Below are 21,455 nucleotides of genomic sequence, written 5' to 3'. Positions count from 1 at the left end.
CTGCTGATATTAATTACCTTATTAGAGAAACTTAAGGGACTAAAACTCGACAAATCCCCAGGGCCTACATCAAAGGGTTCGAAAAAAGGTTGCTGCAGAGATAATGGATGCACTGGTTATAATTTTCCAAAGTTCCCTCGATTCCACAACAGTCCCAGCAGATTAAAAGTTAGCAAATGTAGCACCACTATTCAAGATTAGGGGTGGTGGTGGGGGGGGGGGGGGGGTGGGGGGGGGGGGGGCGGTGAAGGAGAGAGAGGGAAGGAGAGAGAGGGAGGGAGAGCAACACACACACAGACAGAAAACAGGGAACTACAAGCCAGTTAGCCTGACATAAGTCATCAGGAAAATGCTGGGATCTATTAAAGTCGTCTTAACAGTGCATTTCGAAAATCATAGTATGATCACAGAGTCAACATGATTTTACAAAAGGGAAATCATGTTTGACAAATTCATTAAGAGTTTTTTGAGGATGTAACCAGTAACATAGATGAAGAGGAGCCAGTAGATGTAATATACTTGGATTTCCAAAAGGCATTCATTAAGATGCCACACAAAAGATTAATAAGCAAGATAAGGGCACATGGAGTTGGTTATTCTTCTTCTTTAGCCTCTTTGTCTCGAGAGACAATGGGTAAGCGCCTAGAGGTGGTCAGTGGTTTATGGAGCAGTGCCTGGAATGGCTACAAAGGCCAATTCTAGAGTGACAGACTCTTCCACAGGCGCTGCAGATAAAATTGGTTGTTGGGGCTGTTACACAGTTGGCTCTCTCCTTGCACTTCTGCCAACTGCTAAGTCTCTTCGGCTCGCCACTCTTTAGCCCTGCCTTTACGGCTGTCAGCCAGCTCTGGCGATCACTGGCAACTGACTCCCACGACTTGTGGTCAATGTCACAGGACTTTATTTCACGTTTGCAGACGTCTTTAAAGCATGGATTGAGGATTGGTTAATAGACAGGAAGCAAAGAGTAGGGATTGAATGGGCATTTATTCAAAAGGGAGGGAAACAGAAAGCAGGAAACTACAGGCCAGTTAGCTCAACATCTGTCTTAGGGAAAATGTTAGAAGCTATTATTAAAGGCATTATAGCAGGACACTTAGAAAAATTCGAGGTAATCAGGCAGAGTCAACATGGTTTTATGAAGGGGAAATCATGTTTAACCAATTTATTGGAGTTCTTTTGAAAAAGTAACGTGCTGTGGATAAAGGGGAACTGATGGATGTACTGTAATTAGATTCCCAGAAGGCATTTGATAAGGTGCCATATCAAAGTGTTACGAGAGAGGGGTCTAGGGGTTCCCTCTCAGCCTTTGCCTGGTTTAACCGTAACAGGAGTTAATTTTAAAACACCTTGTTTTTAGCTCCCCCTCAGTGAATCCTTGTTCACTGCTTTCCAATTGCAAGGCAAATAAATCAAATTAGACAGGTTTTCTTTAGATTTAAAAAAGATGGAAGTTTATTCATCTTAAACTCTAATTCGTTTAACGCCTACGAATACACGACACGACCATGCTTGCATGCATACACGATAAACACAGGCAGACAGAGACAGAAAAAGTAGAAAGGGGAAATGTTTGAGGCAATAGATGGGTGTATTTACAGTCCTTCGAGTTCAAAGTGGAGTCTTTGGTTGTTGGTAAGTCTTGCTGTTCATTGGGGCCCAGTGCACAGTTTAAATTGTTTTGATGTGGTCTTTTCTCTCTTGAGGTTTAAGTGACTTCAGTGGGTCTGGAGGTTTGTGAGAAAGCGAGAGAGCTCCAGCCAGGAGAGAGGCTGTCTTGTTCCAGGTTCAGTTACAATCTGCAGTCTATCTTTTAACTGTCCTATGAGCACAATTCAAAACTCCAAGTTGGTCAGCAGGTTAGTCATGTGACTCACTGTTTAAACAAACTCCTGCGTTTGCGGATTTCAAAGCTTTCGGTGGGGGGTGGGGGGGGTGTTTAGTGCTGTCTCTTACCCCGACAAGATGTGGATTACCATTGCCCAGCCCAATCTCTGTTAATTGAATCAGTGAGCAATTCTTTTGTCTCTCCAAGCACTGTCTCTTAGTATACAAATGTTTTTCCAGCCAAATGTCTGGTGATCTCTTTAAACAAGTAATTTCTTCACTCTAGCAACAGTTTAAAATTAGTGTTCATATGATGAAATTAATATGCCTCATTCTTGGCAGGTGGGGGTCTTCATGACAAAGGGTTAGTGCAGAAAATAAAAGTTCATGGTGCAGGGGGTAACATATTGGCATGGACAGATTAGCTAGCTAACAGGAAACAGAGAGTAGGCATAAATGGGTCATTTTCTGGTTGGCAAGATGTAACGAGTGGTGTGCCACAGGGATCAGTGCTGGGGCATCAACTTTTTACAATTTATATAAATGACTTGGAAGAAGGGACCGAAGGTATGGGGCTGGATTTTACCTTAGGTGGACGGGACCTCACCACCAACGTAAAAGGATGGTGGCGAACCAGCTTCTGCCTAGCCCCGGGATCCGACCCGCATTTTACGGGTCCCCGGGCTTTAATTGTCCCAAGGCAGGACTTCCACCCGCTTGAGAGAGGAGGTCCCGCTTGAGAGAGGAGGTCCCGCCTCAGTGAGCTGCCGGCCAATCAGCGGTAGCTACTGCTGGGACTGCAGCCTAGCCAACACCATGGAGCCAGGATTTCAGGTAAGTTGGGCTTGCTACGCCAGGGGTGGGGGGGGGGGATGATCAGTCATGCCGGCGAGACAAGGGTAGTCATTTGTGGGGGGGTGGGGGGGGGGGGCATCTTGGGTCCGGGGGTGGGTTGGGAGGCGGGGCCGGCCCTCTATCGGGTACCTGTGCCCGACTGCCATGGCACCCAACCCCTGGAACGCAGAAAGGCTGGCAGCTATCGCTAGGCAGCCTTTCACGTCCCCAGCATGCCCACTTGCCATGCGTAAAATACGTGTGGAGGCGGGCGAGGGCCCTTAAGTGGCCACTTAAGGGCATTGATTGGCCTAGGGCGGGTGGGCCGTTTCCCCCTCCCCGCCCGAATGTCGTAAAGTTGGCCGGAGGCGGGAGCAGGGTGGGAAGGCCTCCCGGAGCCTCCCGCTCAATTTTACGCCGCCCCCACACCACCATTCAATGTGCTGGGGCAGCGTAAAATCCAGCCCGTGGTTGCTAAATTTGCTGATGACACAAAGATAGGTAGGAAAGTAAGTTGTAAAGAGAAGATAACGAGGCTACAAAGGGATATAGATAGGTTAAGGGAGTGTGCAAAGATCTGGCAAATGGAATACAATGTGAGAAAATGTGAAATTATCTATTTTGGCAGGAAGAATAAAAAAGCATATTATCTAAACAGTGAGAGATTGCAGAGCTCTGGGATGCAAAGGGATTTGGGCGTCCCAGTGCATGAATCACAAAAGGTTAGTATGCAGGTTCAGCAAGTAATTAGGAAAGCTAGGGCGGCACAGTGGCGCAGTGGTTAGCACCGCAGCCTCACAGCTCCAGGGACCCGGGTTCGATTCTGGGTACTGCCTGTGTGGAGTTTGCAAGTTCTCCCTGTGACCGCGTGGGTTTTCGCCGGGTGCTCCGGTTTCCTCCCACTGCCAAAGACTTGCAGGTGATAGGTAAATTGCCTGTTGTAAATTGCCCCTAGTGTAGGTAGGTGGTAGGAAATATGGGATTACTGTAGGGCTGTTGGTCGGCACAGACTCGGTGGGCCGAAGGGCCTGTTTCAGTGCTGTAGCTCTAAATAAATAAAATAAATAAATAGCATGTTATCAATTATTGGGAGGGGAATTGACTATAAAAGTAGGGAGGTTATGCTTCAGTTATACAGGGCATTGGTGAGACCACATCTGGAGTACTGTGCACAGTATTGGTCTCCTTATTTAAGGAAGGATGTAAATGCATTGGAAATAGTTCAGAGAAGGTTTACGAGACTAATACCTGAAATGGGCAGGTTGTCTTATGAGGAAAAGTTGGACAGGCTAGGCTTGTATCCGCTGGAGTTTAGAAGAGTAAGAGGCAACTTGATTGAAACATACCTGAGGGGTCTTGACAGGGTGGATGTGGAAAGGATGTTTCCTCTTGTTGCAGAAGCTAGAACTTAAGGTCACTATTTAAAAATAAGGGGTCTCCCATTTAAGACAGAGATGAGGATAAATTATTTCTCTAAGAGGGTCGTGGATCTTTGGAACTCTCTTCCTCAAAAGGTGGTGGAAGCAGATACTTTGAATATTGTTAAGGCAGAGTTAGATAAATTCTTAATAAGCAAGGGGGTGAAAGGTTATTGGGGGTAGGCAGGAATGTGGAGTTGAGGTTACAATCAGATCAGCCATGATCTTATTGAATGGCTGAGCAGCTCGAGGGGCCGATTGGCCTACTCCTGCTCCTAATTCGTATGTTCGTCGGGTTGTATATTTAAGTTCACAGGCTTTACCTAGAGGACAGCTGCAATGATCAGTGCTGGGGCCTCAGCTATTTACAATCTATATTAAATGATTTAAACGAAGAGACCAAGGGCAATGTATCTAAGTATGCTGAAGATACAAAGCTAGGTGGGAATGTAACTCACGAGGAGGATTCACAGAGTGAAAAAGAGATCTCGTCAGGTTAAATAAGTGGGTAACGAGGGGACAGATGGAGTATAATCTGGGGAAGTGGGCAGTTATTCACTTTGGCAGAAAGAATGGAAAAGCAGAATTTCTTTTTAAAGGCATGAAAAGTTTCAATGTTGCTGTTCAGACAGACTTGGGTACACTTGTACAAGTAAGACAGAAAGTTAGCATGCAGATACAGCAAGCAATTGGGAAGGCAAGTGGCATGTTGACCTTTATTGCAAGGGGATTGGAGTGCAAGAATAAGGAAGTCTTGCTTCTATTGCACAGGGCTTCGGTGAGACCACACGTGGAGTACTGCACGCATTTTTGGTTTCCACCTCTACTTGCCTTGGAGGTGGTACAGCAAAGATTCACTAGATTGGTGCCCGGGATGAGAGGGTTGTCCTCTGATGAGAGGCTGAGTAAATTGTGCCTATACTCTCTGGAGTTTAGAAGAATGAGAGGTGATCTCAATGTAACCTACAAGATTCTGAAGGGACTTGACAGGGTAGGTACTGAGAGGTCGTTTCCCCTGGCTGGGAAATCTAGAACATGGGTTCTCAGGATCAGTCTCAGGTAAAGGGGTTGATCATTTACGACTGAGATGAGGAGAAATTTCTGCACTCAGAAGGTTGTGAATCTTTGGAAAACTATACCCCAGAGGATTGTGAATGCTCCATTGTTCAGAATTTTTGATCCCTCAGGGAATCAAGGGATATGAGAGCAGGCGGAAAAGTTGAGTTGAGGCAGAAAATCAGCCAGGATTGTTTTGAATGGCTGAGCAGGCTCAAGGATTCATATGGTCTACTCCTGAGTTAAATGCGGTGCTCGGGCGGTGGTGGTGGGGTGTGGGAAGGAAATTAGGAAGGAGGAGGGTATCGCAGTCTTGGGAGGGGAAGGGAAGCCAGAGGCAGGGGCGGCCTAAAGTTTCCTCGTGGACCCAGAAGAAAGCAAAACAAAAAATATGAAATTACTTCTCTTTCGGGTTCTCCTCTGACTCTGGGCTCACTTGCCATCAAATTGGCCTATGATGGCATCATTGGTGCACAAATTGATTATTTAAAATGGACCCCACTATTTTCCAGCAGGTATCCAATTCAACTATTCAAATAGCAGGTTAAAATTGCAACCCACAGGAAGGTATCCACTTTACTGCTGCCCACCATTGAGCGGGCTGGGTTATAATCATCTCTATTACCTTAGAAAAATCAAATAGATTAGAAACTATGTACTGACTAGAGATTCTTGCTGAATTCTTTTAGCTTTTTCATCTAAAATCAAATCATGTTGGCACATTCTCAGAGAAGACTTTCAACCCAATATGATCAGATAGTGTTTCTGCAGGATACAGCTTAGTGTACATTATGCAGTCAAGTTAACCCCTCCCAAGTAAAAATGGCCCATGACTCCAATTACTTATTTAGCCAATTAATGTTTTCAATGTGTAAAAAAGAAAGTCTTTGGAGAGTACAGCATCATAATTTAATATTCAGAGAGTGACTACAAGGCGACTGCTAAGGATTGATGCAAGAATTGCAATTCGTTTTGCAAAGTTTTACTGAGTTTTGCAGTGGTTTAATTATCAAGACATCAATCACATGTTTATTTTGGCAGTAAAATGAAACTAACAGTCGCAATGACATTTGAACTCCTCCCTCCTATTTATTTTGCACTGAACGTCACTCCCAGAGATGCCAACTGTTGAGAATTAAACACAGTCGGCTGTACGATAAAAGAAAATGCTCTATTCCAGAACAAAGGCAATTTTATGCAAATGTCATGACCTAGTTGTAAGATGGCAAAATGAATTATCATGTTTATGTGTAATTTGATCGTCTGTTTTTTAAGAAAAAGACTCGTTCTATTATACCTCCCATTAAGGCCAATTTTTGTGCCCAGCACACTCCAATATCAGGCTCAGCTATGTCATACTGAATTGTGAAATGTAATAATAGGACCTCTTATCTCATCTAAAGCAGGTGGGAGCTTCATTCATGTATGTGGATGGGGACAGGGTAAGTGCTAGATGCTACATGTACACTATGCCCAGGAAATCTGGTAGGAAAGGGGATTTCCAAACGGACTATCAGGTTGGAGGAGCTTTAAAAAACACGCTGATGTGAAAGGCAAGAGTTTTCAAGCCTTTTCTGGATTTTTTTTGGTAAGTTTATTTTTCACAATCCTTTATGCCAATTAGTATTTTTCCAGCTTTCGACCATTTTGTGACCAGTTACACACAACCACGAGGCAGGGCTTCACTGATACTACTGGTATCGTTAGGTCTGTTCTCCTGCCAATTAGCAGTTATGCTGAATCACTGGCCAATACTAGCACCATTGCAGATATATGTTCTGCAGACTTATCATCAACACCATATCTAGTCAATAGATTCTTGAATTGACCAAATATAGTCAAAAGGTGTCCTGTATGAATGGCATGAATGTCACTTGCAGCCAGTGTCCAGTATTTTCATGATGAGGCATCTTACTAAGGCAAATTTATGTAGCTTTTGACACTTAACCACGGTTATCAAGGTCTTAAAAGGACCATATTGTAGGGGCTCCAAAACAATTAATTCTATTAGTAGTTAAGTAGTAAAACACCTAGAAAAACAAGGCTTGGAAAATATAGCAAGTAACATTTACTTATAGACAGATTTCTGTTAATTATTCAGGTGTTTACCAAACCCACTTAAAGGTTAACATAGCAGGGCAGATTTTCTATAACACTGCTTGATTTCAGTTAGTAGCAGGGCAGTCACCAGACAAGAAATGTGAAATGTTCCACCAATATCCTGCAGAACACCATCACTTCTGGATTTTCTGGCTGAAAATAATAATGGATGCTGAATACATCTACCCAGATATTTATTCATAGCAGTTGTTAATGATGGGAAAAGGGAATACAACAGATTTCTTGACATTGCCATCATAAAAACTCTGGCCAACAGGTGGTGTTCAGCATTGCTCACACGACTCGGGTGGTGAGGTGGGGGTCGTGCAGGGGTGTTAAAATGAAAGGACTATCATACCTATGACAACCAACTGCTGAGTCGCTAATTTTGCAAAGCCAGGCAGAAGATTCTGTTTCAGAAAAAACACCCAAAGCCTCCATAAGCTACGTAGTAACAGACAGTGCAGCCAAATTTCCTTCCCCACCCCTACCATTACCGCCGCCCCTGCGCCCCCCCCTACCCACTCCCCCCCCCCCCCCCAACACTCAACGGCCCACAACATGAGATGTGCACATCAGCATCAGTGCAAATATCAGCAGGCCGCCAACACTTAAATAAGGCTGATCCCAAAAGTACGACTGGGACAAGCAGGCACAAAAGTAGCCCATCACACTATCAATTCAGCAGGATTTCCGTCAGATCATAACATCCAGCTCATAGCTTCTGTAATTGTTTGTCAATCATAGCTCACAATGATCTATTTGTAATTGACATGCAATTCAACACTAAGTATTTTCATGTTCATCCATTATTTTGCAGCAAAACAGATACATTAGTTGGTTCAGTTTCCTCCGTATTGAGCTATACCACAGATTTGCAAGCAAAATTAAATCATTGAGCATACACAATTCATTATAAACTATTGCCAAGACTTCAATCAATGTGAAATATTCACAGACTGAAAAGTGTTTCAGTCTTTAAACAGTTAAAAAGGGCTGGTTCAATAGAGTTTAGCGAGTTCCCTATTTAAGCATTAGGCTTGCAAATAATTAGTTTAGAAAAAAATTAACTGAACATGAATACCAAAAGCTATCTTACCCGTTTCTGCAGTACAAGTGGAGTGATTGCAGGCAATGTGACTCTTCGTGCATACAAGCTCATGTCTGTTCTTCAAAAAGCGTAACCATTAAGCAACCATGAAAGACCAATCTGTTACGTGGTTGATGGAAACTCTTGACAAAATTCCTTACAGACTCAATACACTGTACACAAAATTCCTTTGTCATTGCATAGAGACTACTATCAAAACACAATACTGAGTTAAAGGATCAACAAATGTCACCCAGCCTATGTGAATCCTGTACTACCCAAATTAATTAAAAGAGATGTGATCATAGGACAGGACAAATCAACAGCCAATCACAGCCACTACAAAGCTCCTCCTTTGCCCTTGAAAACAAACTCCCTCTTTTTGTTTATGGTTTTAAAGAACATTCGATTTCCTAACTGCTAAAATAAGAGCACAATTTTAAATCTGTTGATAGTCAGGAAATTCTAGTTTTAGTCCTTTCAAATCAAGTATTAAAGCTGTCTAGGCACCACATTTTTGTAATAGTTTAAAATCTGCAAACTTCCTTTTCAGTATTAGCAATTGTTTGCAAGTATCCTACATTAACAATCTTCTGCACCTGCACATATATTATAAAATTCCATGCAGAATTGTTTGCCAAAGTGCTTAAATGTTCAATAAACTTCGAACCCAAAACATTTCTTGGCATTTCTGTTTTTTATTTTAAAACAGAAAATATAAGTACAAGAAAAATTAAAATCACTGAATAATGTGCACAGGATTTTACAACTGGCTATAGTTTTCATGTAACTATGTCAGCAACAGATGGAACTTGGCAACTGGAGAGTTAAATGGCTCCAATAAGCACCTTATCTTTTGGATTGCCAGCACATTTTTTGGCATTGTAGAGAAAATAATATTTTTAATCTCCAAAGAAATGGCTTTTGTATTTTTGTTAATGGACAATAATCTAACGTGTAAAATTACAGCAAAATAGAAGTTTCCTGTTCTTCAAATTAAGGTCTGCCTACATATGCTAGATACACTGCTAGAAGCAGTAGCATTGAGACTTCCCAAAAGTTTTATGAAAGTCTGCCCCATCAATAAGTTATTTCTATAAATTTTAGGTTACCATGTTACTATGCAAAACAACATACCCGACACGAAACACTGACAAGTGAAGTAAAATTTAAAAAGTACAAGCTAGCAAAGGTTTACAGTACAGAACGAATGCCATGTTTCTTACATCAGCACTTAAGAGCTCTGTGGCAATGCACTTAGAAGGACAGATCAACTGCTCGCCCATTAACCAGAGGAATGAGCCCATAATAAGTGGAATTTTCATTAATACAATAGCTAAATACAAGTGAATAGCTGAAGCACACAGTCCAGGAAGGTCTCAGATTCAATGTTGGCTCTTTACTGACTTAGCTGATGTCAGTAAAGTGGTATTGGTGTAAAAATTTGCCTGAGTACCCTTGAATGTAGCATGGGAAAATTATGTCAATGAGTCCCTGCCCCTATAATTATCCAGTAACCATGGCTGGAAGTGTGCAAAAGTGATCTTCAGATGTGCAGCAGCCCTGTAATGAACAACAAGCCTCTTGGACAAGGTAAAAAGCAGTCAACTGGCACTCATGGACTAGTACCCAAATAAGAGGGTCACACCTTCATAAGAGAAAAGGGAGGATGAAAAACTGAGTTTAAAGAAACACACCTTCTATACGAATTAATATGGACAACCTGTTAATAGTTCTGAATACATTTCTTTGAGACTATATCCTTAATTCTTAAAGATGAATAGAATTTTGACAAATGTTTTTGTATGTTCAGCTAAGCAAACTGCACAAATTAACCACAATACAGGTTTTTTCACAATTCTATAATTCTAGGAACCAATTATTCCAAATATGCATTGCTGCTGTGGAGTTTTGCCCACCAGCATTCCCGATTGGGAATTCACAGATGTGCTTCCCTTGAGTTTTTTGGCAATTAAAATCAAGGAAAGCACAGACACAGTTTTTGAACATGTGCCCTGGTAGGTGAGGTTCATGGCAGGAATGCAGATTTGATAAATCAACTTGAGGGCAATAACCAGTAAACCAGGTTCTAATCCAATGCAATTTTCTTTTTGAAATCCATGTGATAAAAACAAAACACTTTTCAAGAGAGGAGATTTGATAGAGGTATTCAAAATCATGAGGGGTCTGGACAGAGTAGATAGAGAGAAACTGTTCCCACTTGTGAAAGGCTCAAGAACGAGAGGGCACAGACTTAAAGTAATTGTTAAACGAAGCAAAAGCAACATAAGGAAAATCTTTTTCACGCAGCGAATGGTTAAGGTCTGGAATGCACTGTCTGAGAGTGTGGTGGAGGCAGATTCAATTGAAGCAGTCAAAAGAAAAATAGACTGTTATATGAAAAGGGTTTTGGGGAGAAGGTGGGGGAATGGCATTAGGTGAATGCTCATTTGAAGAGTTGGTGCAGACATGGTGGGCCAAATGGCCTCCTTCTGCACTATAAGAATTCAGTGATTCAAAGTCTGTGAAAAAAATCAATCTTCTGAGCAATGCCATCATAACAATAGACACTCTGCAATCAAAGAGCACATTGTGCATTTTTAGACCAGTTTTGCAACAATGTCCTACCAGGAGGTCAGTGCCCACAGAAGAGAATATCTCCTAATTCAGAGTTCCAGACATTCTTTTGCTTGTGTGAATTAACATCTGTTGTGATCACGAGTTCTGAATCTTTTACATGAATGTACAGTACTTCCATAGCACAATATTTTATTGCATTGAATTAATTATCCACTCTCCGTTTACAGTCCTGTTCTAATATAGTTCGCATGGTACTGTCCCAAAACTACGGTTGTGTTTTTTCAGAAAAATTATGTGCCATAATCCTTACTAATCTTCTCATTTTTTGTAGAAACATAATTAGAACCAAATCTTTGCAAAATATAGTCCCTGCAGAGATTAAACAGATATTCCAAAAATATTTTAGATCATATGAAATTTGAACCAGGCAGGTATAAACCATAACAGCTCTATGGGAAAACATTTTTCAGTTTATGCAAGATCAGTAAACATGGAACAAAAGAAGTTTTAAAAAAAAACCCTTTTTGATCTTTGTAGTTCAGCTACTTATTAGATAAAAATACTGATCCATTGGGGAAACCTATTTATTTTTATCTATTGCATTAATTTCTATGGGTCAACTCCAATGGTTGTTCCAAGTAAATGAGAGTCAATACACATTTGTCTCTTTGAAGCTCCATCCTCATACATTACATACAAGGTACTTCACTTAGACTCTGGTCCATTTATTTATAGTCTGAAGAAAGTCTTGCAATATTTTATATCCAACATCAAAAATGTAATCAAGCAAAATTCTGGTACATTTATCCGTCTCCACATCTCCATCATTCATGCTTGCTGATAGCTTTCCAAAGATGAAAATTCCTTGGTCACAGCAGCACAACTACAGTGTCATGCTCTATTGACTACTTCATTATTTCAGTCCATAATTATCCTTATGAACTACTTCTCCTGTTCATGTTTGAAAGAGTTAATCAACGTTAACTGAATTTCTTTTCGGTGTCTGTTCCACAGATCCAAAACCCTGCGAGAATACAAATGTTTACACATCTGCAGTCACTTCCGAGCCTACTTAATTTTAAACTTCAATTCTTTAGGTCTCTGCTCATTGTCCAATTTAAATAGCCTGCTTAAACCTACAGTAACTGCACAGCTTATTTTTTAAATCTCAACACGTCATAAGAACTTTTAGGAATAGAAAAAGGCTATAAGACAATAAATCCAGTCCTTTTCTATAGACTATGAATAGGGCTATCAATTTGTCCAGATAAACTTTTGAGAAAATAATGTATTGGTCATGGAAAAAAAAAATCAAAATCATGAAAATAATAAAAATACACAATCATTTTGCTGTGTGTTAGCCAAATTACTCTATGTTCTTATATTATTGTACAAACAGAAACATAGAGATTCATGCGGCTTGTGTCCTTTGGTCTCCAGGCGTGGATTGCATTTGTTTGGTTTTTGGGACCTGGGATATCAAGGCAGCTTTAGCTGAGTGATTTGCTGTTGGAGGTCAAATATAGCAGTATTATAGATCCCTAAAACAGATCCCAATTGAGGAGCAAAAACAGCACTGGTGGAAGCAGGATGCTAGCAATGTGCTATCCTACCAAGTGAGACAGCAGTGATGTTTGTTTATTTTATTGCTCTGAAGATCAGCTGTTTTTTTAAGAAGCAAATACTTTTCATTTATAGCTCACCTCATTTATCTGTGTCTTTTTTGTTGGGAGTGCAATGAAGGGAGGATTGCGTACATTGTGACATTGGGCAGAGAGCCAGAACATCAGCTGAAAGAGCAGATACTTAAGTGTGCCCTCTGCTGCATTGGAGGAGAGTTTTATTTTTAAGCTAAAAGTTGCATCCATTTATTTGTAAATATAAAAGAAACTCAGTTGTTGTTCAGATTTTTGGGGTCAAAAATTGAGAATTATAGGAAATAAAACTGGAGCTTATAAAACAGGGTAAATTCAGCAAAAAAAACAGTAGAATCAGTTTTTTGTATGGAATATCACTATTTTATAAGACAAGCAAGCTACTTGTAAAAATGTATAGTTGAGCTAAATGATAATTTATTTTTAAGAGAAAATTGCCCTGCCACATCAGGTTTTGGATTGCTGCAACTTCCAGGTCAAAATCCTGAGTTCAGAATAAACAAATTTTGAACGCAGCAGAACATTTTATCACTTTTACTTCACTTTTTTTAAACAGAAAGCAAGTTCTAAAACAGTCCTCAAACGATGTGTAATTTTTTTTATACTGCACATTGAGCAACCAGTAAATTGCCAGCTCTGCAACAACTAGCCAATAATGGAACAGTTTGACAAAGTTCAGAACAACTGGTTGTTTCTTTGGAAGATAATCAGTGTTTAACATCAACACAACTTCCTACAATATTTGAGGTGGTCTTTCGTGAAATATTGGATGAACTTTACCCAGAGTTATGACTCAAACAATATCACTAATATGCATCACATCCCAACCAATAAAGACAGGACAAATTTAGGTTTGTGCAGATTAAAAAGGTTATTAGTTTTTAACTAATCCACTAACCTGAAAAGTCTTGGAATTTATTGATAGAAATCAGTAATTCTGAGTCCAAAATTAAGCCTGCGGCAGGCAGGAACCCAACACAAGAACACAAGAAGTAGGAGCAGGAGTAGGCCATTCAGCCCCTCAAGCCTGCCCCACCATTCAATAAGATCATTGTTGATCTGTCCCAGGCCTCAACTCCTCTTTCGGGCCTGCTCCGCATAACCCTCGACTCCCCGAGATTTCAAAAATCTATCTACCTCCTCCTTAAATACAGTTAGTGACCTAGCCTCCACAACTCTCTGAGATAGAGAATTCCAGAGATTCACCACCCTCTGAGAGAAGAAATTCCTTCGCATCTCAATTTTAAATGTGTGCCCCCTTATTCTGTAACTATGTCCCCTAGTTTGAGGTTCCCCAACCAGTGGAAACATATTCTCAACATCTACCCTGTCAAGCCCCCTTCGAATCTGATATGTTTCAATAAGATCACCTCTCATTCTTCTAAACTCCAATGAATAGAGGTCTAACCTGTTCAGCCGTTCTTCATAAGACAACCCCTTCATCCCAGGAATTCACTAGTGAACCTTTTCCGAACTGCCTCCAATGCTAGTATATCCTTCCTTAAAACTGTACACAGTACTCTAGGTGTGGTCTCACCAACACCCTGTACAGTTATAATAAGACTTCCCTATTTTTAAACTCTAACCTCCTAGCAATAAAGGCCAAAATTCCATTTGCCTTCCTAATTACCTGCTGCATCTGCATGCTAACTTTTTGTGTTTCCTGTCCAAGAACACCTAGATCCCTCTGTACTGCAGCATTTTGTAGGCTTTCTCCATTTAAATAATAATCTGCCTTTTTATTCTTCCTACCAAAGTGGATTACCTCATACTTTCCCACATTGAACACCATCTGCCAAGTTCTTGCCCACTCACTTAACCTATCTATATCCCTTTGCAGATTCTTTGTGTCCTCATCATAATATGCCTTCCCACCTATTTTTGTATCGTCAGCAAATTTGGATACTTTACACTCTGTCCCTTCCTCCAAGTCATTAATATAGATAGTAAATAGTTGAGGCCCTAGGACCAATCCTTGTGCCACCCCACTAGTTATGGCTTTCCAACCTGAAAAATACCCATTGATCCCGAATTTCTGCCTTCTGTGTGTTAGCCAATCCTCAATCCATGCCAACACATTACCCCCAATACCCTGAGCTCCTATTTTGTGTAATAACCTTTTATGTGGCACCTTATCGAACGCCTTCTGAAAATCCAAATACAGTACATCTACCAGTTCCCGTTTATCCACTCTGTTTGTTATATCCTCAAATAACTAACAAATTTGTCAAACATGATTTCCTGTTCATAAAACCATGTTGACTCTGTTTGATTACATTATGTTTTTCTAAATGTCCTGCTATTTCTTCCTTAATAATGGACTCTAGCATTTTCCCAATGACAGATGTTAAGCTAACTGGTCTATAGGTAGCTGCTTTCTGTCTTCCTCCTTTCTCGAATAGGGGTGTTACATTAGCAGTTTTCCAATCCACTGGTACTCTACCAGAATCCAGTGAGTTTTGGTCTATTATGAACAATGCCTCCACTATCTCTGCAGCCACTTCTTTTAAAACCCTTGGATGAAGGCCATCAGGTCCTAGCGACTTGTCTGTCTTTAGGCCCATCAGTTTGTCCAGCACCTTTTCCCTCGTGATAGAGATTGTTACAAGTTCCTCCCTCCCATTTACACCTTGCTCATCTATTATTGTCGGGATGTTTATAGTGTCCTCCACCGTGAAGACCGATGCAAAATATTGGTTTAAATTATCTGCCATTTCCGTTACCTGTTATTAATTCCCCAGTCTCATCCTCTAAGGGTCCCACACTTACTTTAGCTACTCTCTTCCTTTTTATATACACGTAGAAGCTCTTACTGTTTGTTTTTATAATTCTTGCCAATTTACTCTCAATTTTCTCTCTATTAGTGTTTTAGTCATCTGCTGCTGGTTTCTAAAAAATTCCCAATCCTCTGGCCTACCACTAGCTTTTGCGGCTTTGTACACCTTTGTTTTTTATTTGATACTCTCCTTAATTTGGGCGGCACAGTGACGCAGTGGTTAGCACCGCAGCCTCACAGCTCCAGCGATCCGGGGTCAGTTCTAGGTACTGCCTGTGCGGAGTTTGCAAGTTCTCCCTGTGACCGCGTGGGTTTCTGCTGGGTGCTCCGGTTTCCTCCCACAGCCAAAGACTTGCAGGTTGATAGGTAAATTGGCCATTGTAAATTGCCCCTAGTGTAGGTAGGTGGTAGGAATATGGTAATGTAGGATTAGTATAAATGGGTGGTTGTTGGTCGGCACAGACTCAGTGGGCCAAAGGGCCTGTTTCATTGCTCAATCTCTAAATAAATAATTTCCTTTGTTATCCATGGGTGGTTCATCATTTTCTTCGAGTCCTTCCTTCTGACCGCAATAAATGTTTGCAGAGTGTTATGAAATATCTGCTTAAAAGTCTGCCACTGCTCATCTACTGATTTCCCCTGTAATCTATTTTCCCAGCCCGCTTTAGACAATTCTTTCTTCATACCTCTATATTTGCCGTTGTTTAAGTTGAAGACACTGGTTTGAGACCCGAGTTACTCACCCTCAAACTGAATTTGAAATTCTACCATGTTATGATCACTTCCCCCTCGAGGATCCTTAACTATGAGATCTCTTATTAATCCGACCTCATTACACATTACCAAGTCTAAAATAGCCTGTTCCCGGGTAGGTTCTGCAATGTATTCTAAGAAACAATCCCTGATGCACTCTACAAATTCGTCTTCCATGCTACCCTTGCCAATTTAATTTGTCCAGTCTGTATGCAGATTAAAATCATCCATGATAATTGCAGTGCCCTTCTTACACGCCTCCATTATTTCCTGATTAATATTTTGTCCGACAGAGAGGCAACTCCTCGGGGGCCTATATTCCACTGTCCACTGGAGAAGTACCAGATGATTGGAGGGTGGCAGATGTTATTCCCTTGTTCAAGAAAGGGAATAGGGATAACCCTGGGAATTATAGACCAGTCAGTCTTACGTCGGTAGTGGGCAAATTATTGGAGAGGATTCTGAGAGACAGGATTTATGATTATTTGGGAAAGCATAGTTTAATTAGAGACAGTCAGCATGGCTTTGTGAGAGGCAGGTCATGTCTCACAAGCCTTATTGAATTCTTTGAAGATGTGACAAAACACGTTGATGAAGGAAGAGCAGTGGATGTGGTGTATATGGATTTTAGCAAGGCGTTTGATAAGGTTCCCCATGGTAGGTTCATTCAGAAAGTAAGGAGGCATGGGATACAGGGAAATTTGGCTGTCTGGATACAGAATTGGCTGGCCCATAGAAGACAGAGGGTGGTAGTAGATGAAAAGTATTCAGCCTGGAGCTCGATGACCAGTGGTGTTCCGCAGGGATCTGTTCTGGGACCTCTGCTCTTTGTGATTTTTATAAATGACTTGATGAGGAAGTGGAAGGCTGGGTTAGCAAGTTTGCCGATGACACGACGTTTGCTGGAGTTGTGGATAGTGTGGAAGGCTGTTGTAGGTTGCAACGGGACATTGACAGGATGCAGAGCTGGGCTGAGAAGTGGCAGATGGAGTTCAACCTGGAAAAGTGTGAAGTGATTCATTTTGGAAGGTCGAATTTGAATGCAGAATACAGGCTTAAAGACAGGATTCTTGGTAGTGTGGAGGAACAGAGGGACCTTGGGGTCCATGTCCAAAGATCGCTCAAAGTTGCCACCCAAGTTGATAGGGTTGTTAAGAAAGCGTATGGTGTGTTGACTTTCAGTAACAGGGGGATTGAGTTTAAGAGCCGCGAGGCTGCAGCTCTATAAGGCCCTGGTTAGACCACACTTGAAATATTGTGTTCAGTTCTAGTCGCCTCATTATAGGAAGGATGTGGAAGCTTTAGAGAGGGTGCAGAGGAGATTTACCAGGATGCTGCCTGGACTGGAGGGCATGTCTTACAAAGAAAGGTTGAGGGAGCTAGGGCTTTTCTCATTGGAGCGAAGAAGGATGAGAGGTGACTTGATAGAGGGGTACAAGATGATGAGAGGCATAGATAGAGTGGATAGCCAGAGACTTTTTTCCCAGGATGGAAAGGGCTATCACCAGGGGGCATAATTTTAAGGTGATTGGAGGAAGGTTTCGGGGAGATGTCAGAGGTAGGTTCTTTACACAGAGAGTGGTGGGTGTGTGGAATGTGCTGCCAGCGGTGGTAGTAGAAGCAGATACATTAGGGGCATTTAAGCGACTCTTGGATAGGTACATGGATGATAGTAGTATGAAGGGTATGTAGGCAGTTTGATCCTCGAGTAGGTTAACGTTTCGGCACAATATCGTGGGCCGAAGGGCCTGTACTGTGCTGTATTGTTCTCTGTTCTATAGACCACTTCCACCTGTGATTTCTTCTCCTTGCCATTCCTTATTTACACCCAAACTCATTCTACATCATGCTCTATTACACCTATGTCATTACTCACAACTACACTGATACCTTCCTTTAATAACAAAGCTACCCCATCTCCTTTTCCTTTCTGCCTATTCATCGAATATCCATGAACATTGAGATTCCAGTCCTGGTCATCCTGCAACCACGTCTCTGTGATAGCTATCAAATCATTTTCATTTATTTCTATCTGTGCCGTCAGCTCATCTATCTTGTTACAAATGCTATGTGCATTCAGATAAAGAGCCTTAAGGTTTGACTTATTACCATTTTTACCTACTCTGGTTCTAATTTCTGCTGTACTCTTATGCTCGTATTCTGTGTCCCTACCTGTCACACTCTGATTAATGTATGCCCCTTCACTACCCTGCACCTTTGCTTTCTCGTTACTTTTTGACTTTTTAAACTTCCCTTCAGTTGAACCCCTCCCCCCCACTATTTAGTTTAAAGCCTTATCTACAACCCTAGTTCACCCTGTGAACAGGCTTCCTGCCCTGCCGTCAAATTAGGTCCTTAAGTGGGCAATAATGCCTAATAATGCCTAATGTGTGTCACTGATGATTATAGGCAATTTTGGTACTGTGAACAAAGTGGAAACGTCATTGAAGGGATTCAAACAGAAAATGATAGGAGCTTATATATGGATAGTCGCAATGCTTTGAAGCATCTTATGGAACAATGGAAATTTGAAGATTTTTGATTTAGAGATACAGCACTGAAACAGGCCCTTCGGCCCACCGAGTCTGTGCTGACCATTAACCACCCATTTATACTAATCCTACACTATTCCCATATTCCTATCACATCCTCACCTGTCCCTATATTTCCCTACCTATACTAGGGGCAATTTATAATGGCCAATTTACCTATCAACCTGCAAGTCTTTTGGCTGTGGGAGGAAACCCACGCAGACACAGGGAGAACTTGCAAACTCCACACAGGCAGTACCCAGAATTGAACCCGGGTCGCTGGAGCTGTGAGGCTGCGGTGCTAACCACTGCGCCACTGTGCAACTGTAGTTGGGCTGTAGCTGGAGAGGACAAAGGGGTCATGAGTCATGGTTCAGGAAACAAGAGATATTTGTGTGGGGAGGAAAAACTACAAAGTGATACAAGATCAGGCCAGGCATAACTGTTCCCACAAATAATTCTCCACGCTGTTCAGCAGTACAACTCCCAATTTCCTGCATGCTTGTAGAAACTGGAAGATTTCCAGCCTGCTCACTCCAGACCTCCACTAGGTTAATGTTTTGACTTGTCACACTGAACTTTGTGCCTTTCAGCTCAGAATTTTCCTCAACTGTTATTCAGCATTCCTCTCATGTATTCCTGCAAAAGCAGAATTTTTGCTGACATGAAACGGTGCTCAGCATAGGCATTCCATTGGATCTGCCAACGATTTCCCAGATTTTGAGGAGGAAGAGGAATTTGTGTCGCAGAATGAATGATAATAGTCTATTTTAACAACATCCAGGTAGCCTCAGAACACCACAATGGAATAATCCAAATGACTGCACGATATTCCAGCAGTGGTCATGATGCTTTCATCATGTGACAGTCCATTGTACCATGGTTATTTGAAGGAGCACGCAGAATGGATGAATAGCTGCTGGGAGGAAACCAAGGTCAACCCTGGCTTCCTTGGCTATTGACACCAGCCTGTAACTCCCCACCCCAAGAAAATTAAATGAAGCTCATATACCTACCTGAAATCAGCTGAAACACACTATCAACATTTTAAAGCAATGCTTCTAATGTCTGGACAGATACAGACTGAGAAAGTATCGAAGACCATCAGTGTCTGGCATGTGCTGCACAACTTGGCTTAAAGTAAGGTGAAACCTGGCTGTAAGACAAACCTGCAGCCTCGATTCCAGAGAAGGAGGAAGAGAAAGGTCAGCTTCATTTAAGATAATTTAATATTCTGCTACGGTGCAAAAAGTTCTGAACATTTTCAAACCTATTCCCTTTTTCATAGGTCCACAATTCTTCTGAGAAACAGTTAAGTACCTGAAATCTGAGAAAATAAAAATATACATCCTATACTACCTGGTAATACCCAGCTGTAAAAATGTAGCAAAATAGATGTTTCAGTTTTCAACTTATACATTTCTTGCAATAAATTTGTGTAATACCAATTTTAGCGTAGTATGGTGCATACATCAATAATAAGAAAATGGGTTCTTTATTTAACACTACACAACCTTTACTTGTGGATTAATTAGAAAAAAAAGCCTTAAACCTTAAAACAATGATACAGCATTGCTATGAGCCTTCAAATGCTATATCTGTAACTTGGTACTTTGTATTCAGTTTGATTGCACTATATATTTTGAAATCAGTGAATTTATAGCAAATGTGGCAGCAAATACTGAATGGCTGGATTTTGCAGTCAGCAGCAAATAAATGGTGCTCTGTTCATTACACTTACAGCTGCCCACAGATTTTGGAAAATCTTGAGTGACAATTTACAGTCAGCAGGCATCAAACAGGATGGTACACCCTCTACAGGGGATCTGGGACCTGCGTGAACCGGGCAAGCAACTGAGTATCTCCTTAACCAGACTGAACAATTCTTAGTGAGGTAACCAGAGTCTGAATAGGAAAATGTAAGTTAGGATAAGGAAAATAATGGACAAAATGGGAAAGATGAGATTGAGATATTAGAGAGACATAGTAAAAGTTAAAAACTTACATTTACAACAATAATTAAAATCTGAAGGAATGAAACTCTACACTTGTAAACGTTAAATTAATTTTAAATGCCAAAGAAGTTCTTTGGCAGTGATTAAGACTTATTGCTCTGTTAAAAATTCATACACTTGAATGGACAAATCCTAATTTTTTCTGGCATGTTTAGTGAGTATCTAATGCATAAGTACTACAAGTTCATGCCTTTACTTGTATTTCAATCCCAAGTCCATCAGCAAGTGATCAGTATAGTGAAGCTTGTGTAGGAACAACAAATTCCTGGTTTCCATGTTTTAATGTGCATGTGCAGATACCAAAAATCTGATTCCCACCAAAATAATGCTGAGCACTGATAGCTGCACTTATTCCTATCTTAGTATCTGGGCCGTTGGTACATTGTACCAAGTCAATGTGCCCAGATGTATAAAGGTAGCCTTATTTTCCTTAAAGGCACAATTCACAAATCATTTATCCAGATCACACAAGATTTAACAATTTTAATAACATTTTTCCAATTTGGTTACTCCTCAGGTAAAAGAATGAAGTATGAGAAAAAGCCAGCATAACTAAAAAGAAAGGGGAGAAAGCTAAAGTGCAAGGTAGAAACCTCAACATAATGCTAATTTCAAATTTAGGCATTAGCTAAACATAAATATAGATACATGGCTTCAATCTTGTGATTTTCAAAACAGCATATGGCACATGATAAAATTGCTAGTTTGCAGTGAGTTTCATCAAAATGATAGCTCTTGCTGTATTTTGGAATAAACTTCATCAATAAAGTATTATGAGGTTATCATTTTGAATTACACATGCATAGTTCTAACATGTAAA

The 21,455-nt window shown here is 41.0% G+C and overlaps 1 protein-coding gene across 10 annotated transcripts in view; it reads right to left on the bottom strand.

Annotated features, from left to right (window-relative positions):
* grb14 (growth factor receptor-bound protein 14) overlaps positions 1-21,455 on the bottom strand; it is a 279,490-nt gene that overhangs the window by 151,095 nt on the left and 106,940 nt on the right. The window contains exon 1 of one of the 10 annotated variants that reach the window (XM_068035231.1): positions 8,335-8,593. The exons of the other annotated variants lie outside the window; for them this stretch is intronic. Within the exon in view, the coding sequence (XP_067891332.1) occupies positions 8,335-8,397 (63 nt within the window). The 5' untranslated portion in view covers positions 8,398-8,593. Of the gene's footprint in view, positions 1-8,334; positions 8,594-21,455 lie in introns of those variants that run through there. 10 annotated transcript variants of the gene reach the window in all.

The sequence above is a fragment of the Heterodontus francisci genome, chromosome 7 (assembly GCF_036365525.1).
Source record: "Heterodontus francisci isolate sHetFra1 chromosome 7, sHetFra1.hap1, whole genome shotgun sequence".
Taxonomy (NCBI): domain Eukaryota; kingdom Metazoa; phylum Chordata; class Chondrichthyes; order Heterodontiformes; family Heterodontidae; genus Heterodontus; species Heterodontus francisci.
The sequence above is the reverse complement of the archived record's forward strand: the minus strand, read 5'-3'. Positions and strand labels throughout refer to the sequence as shown.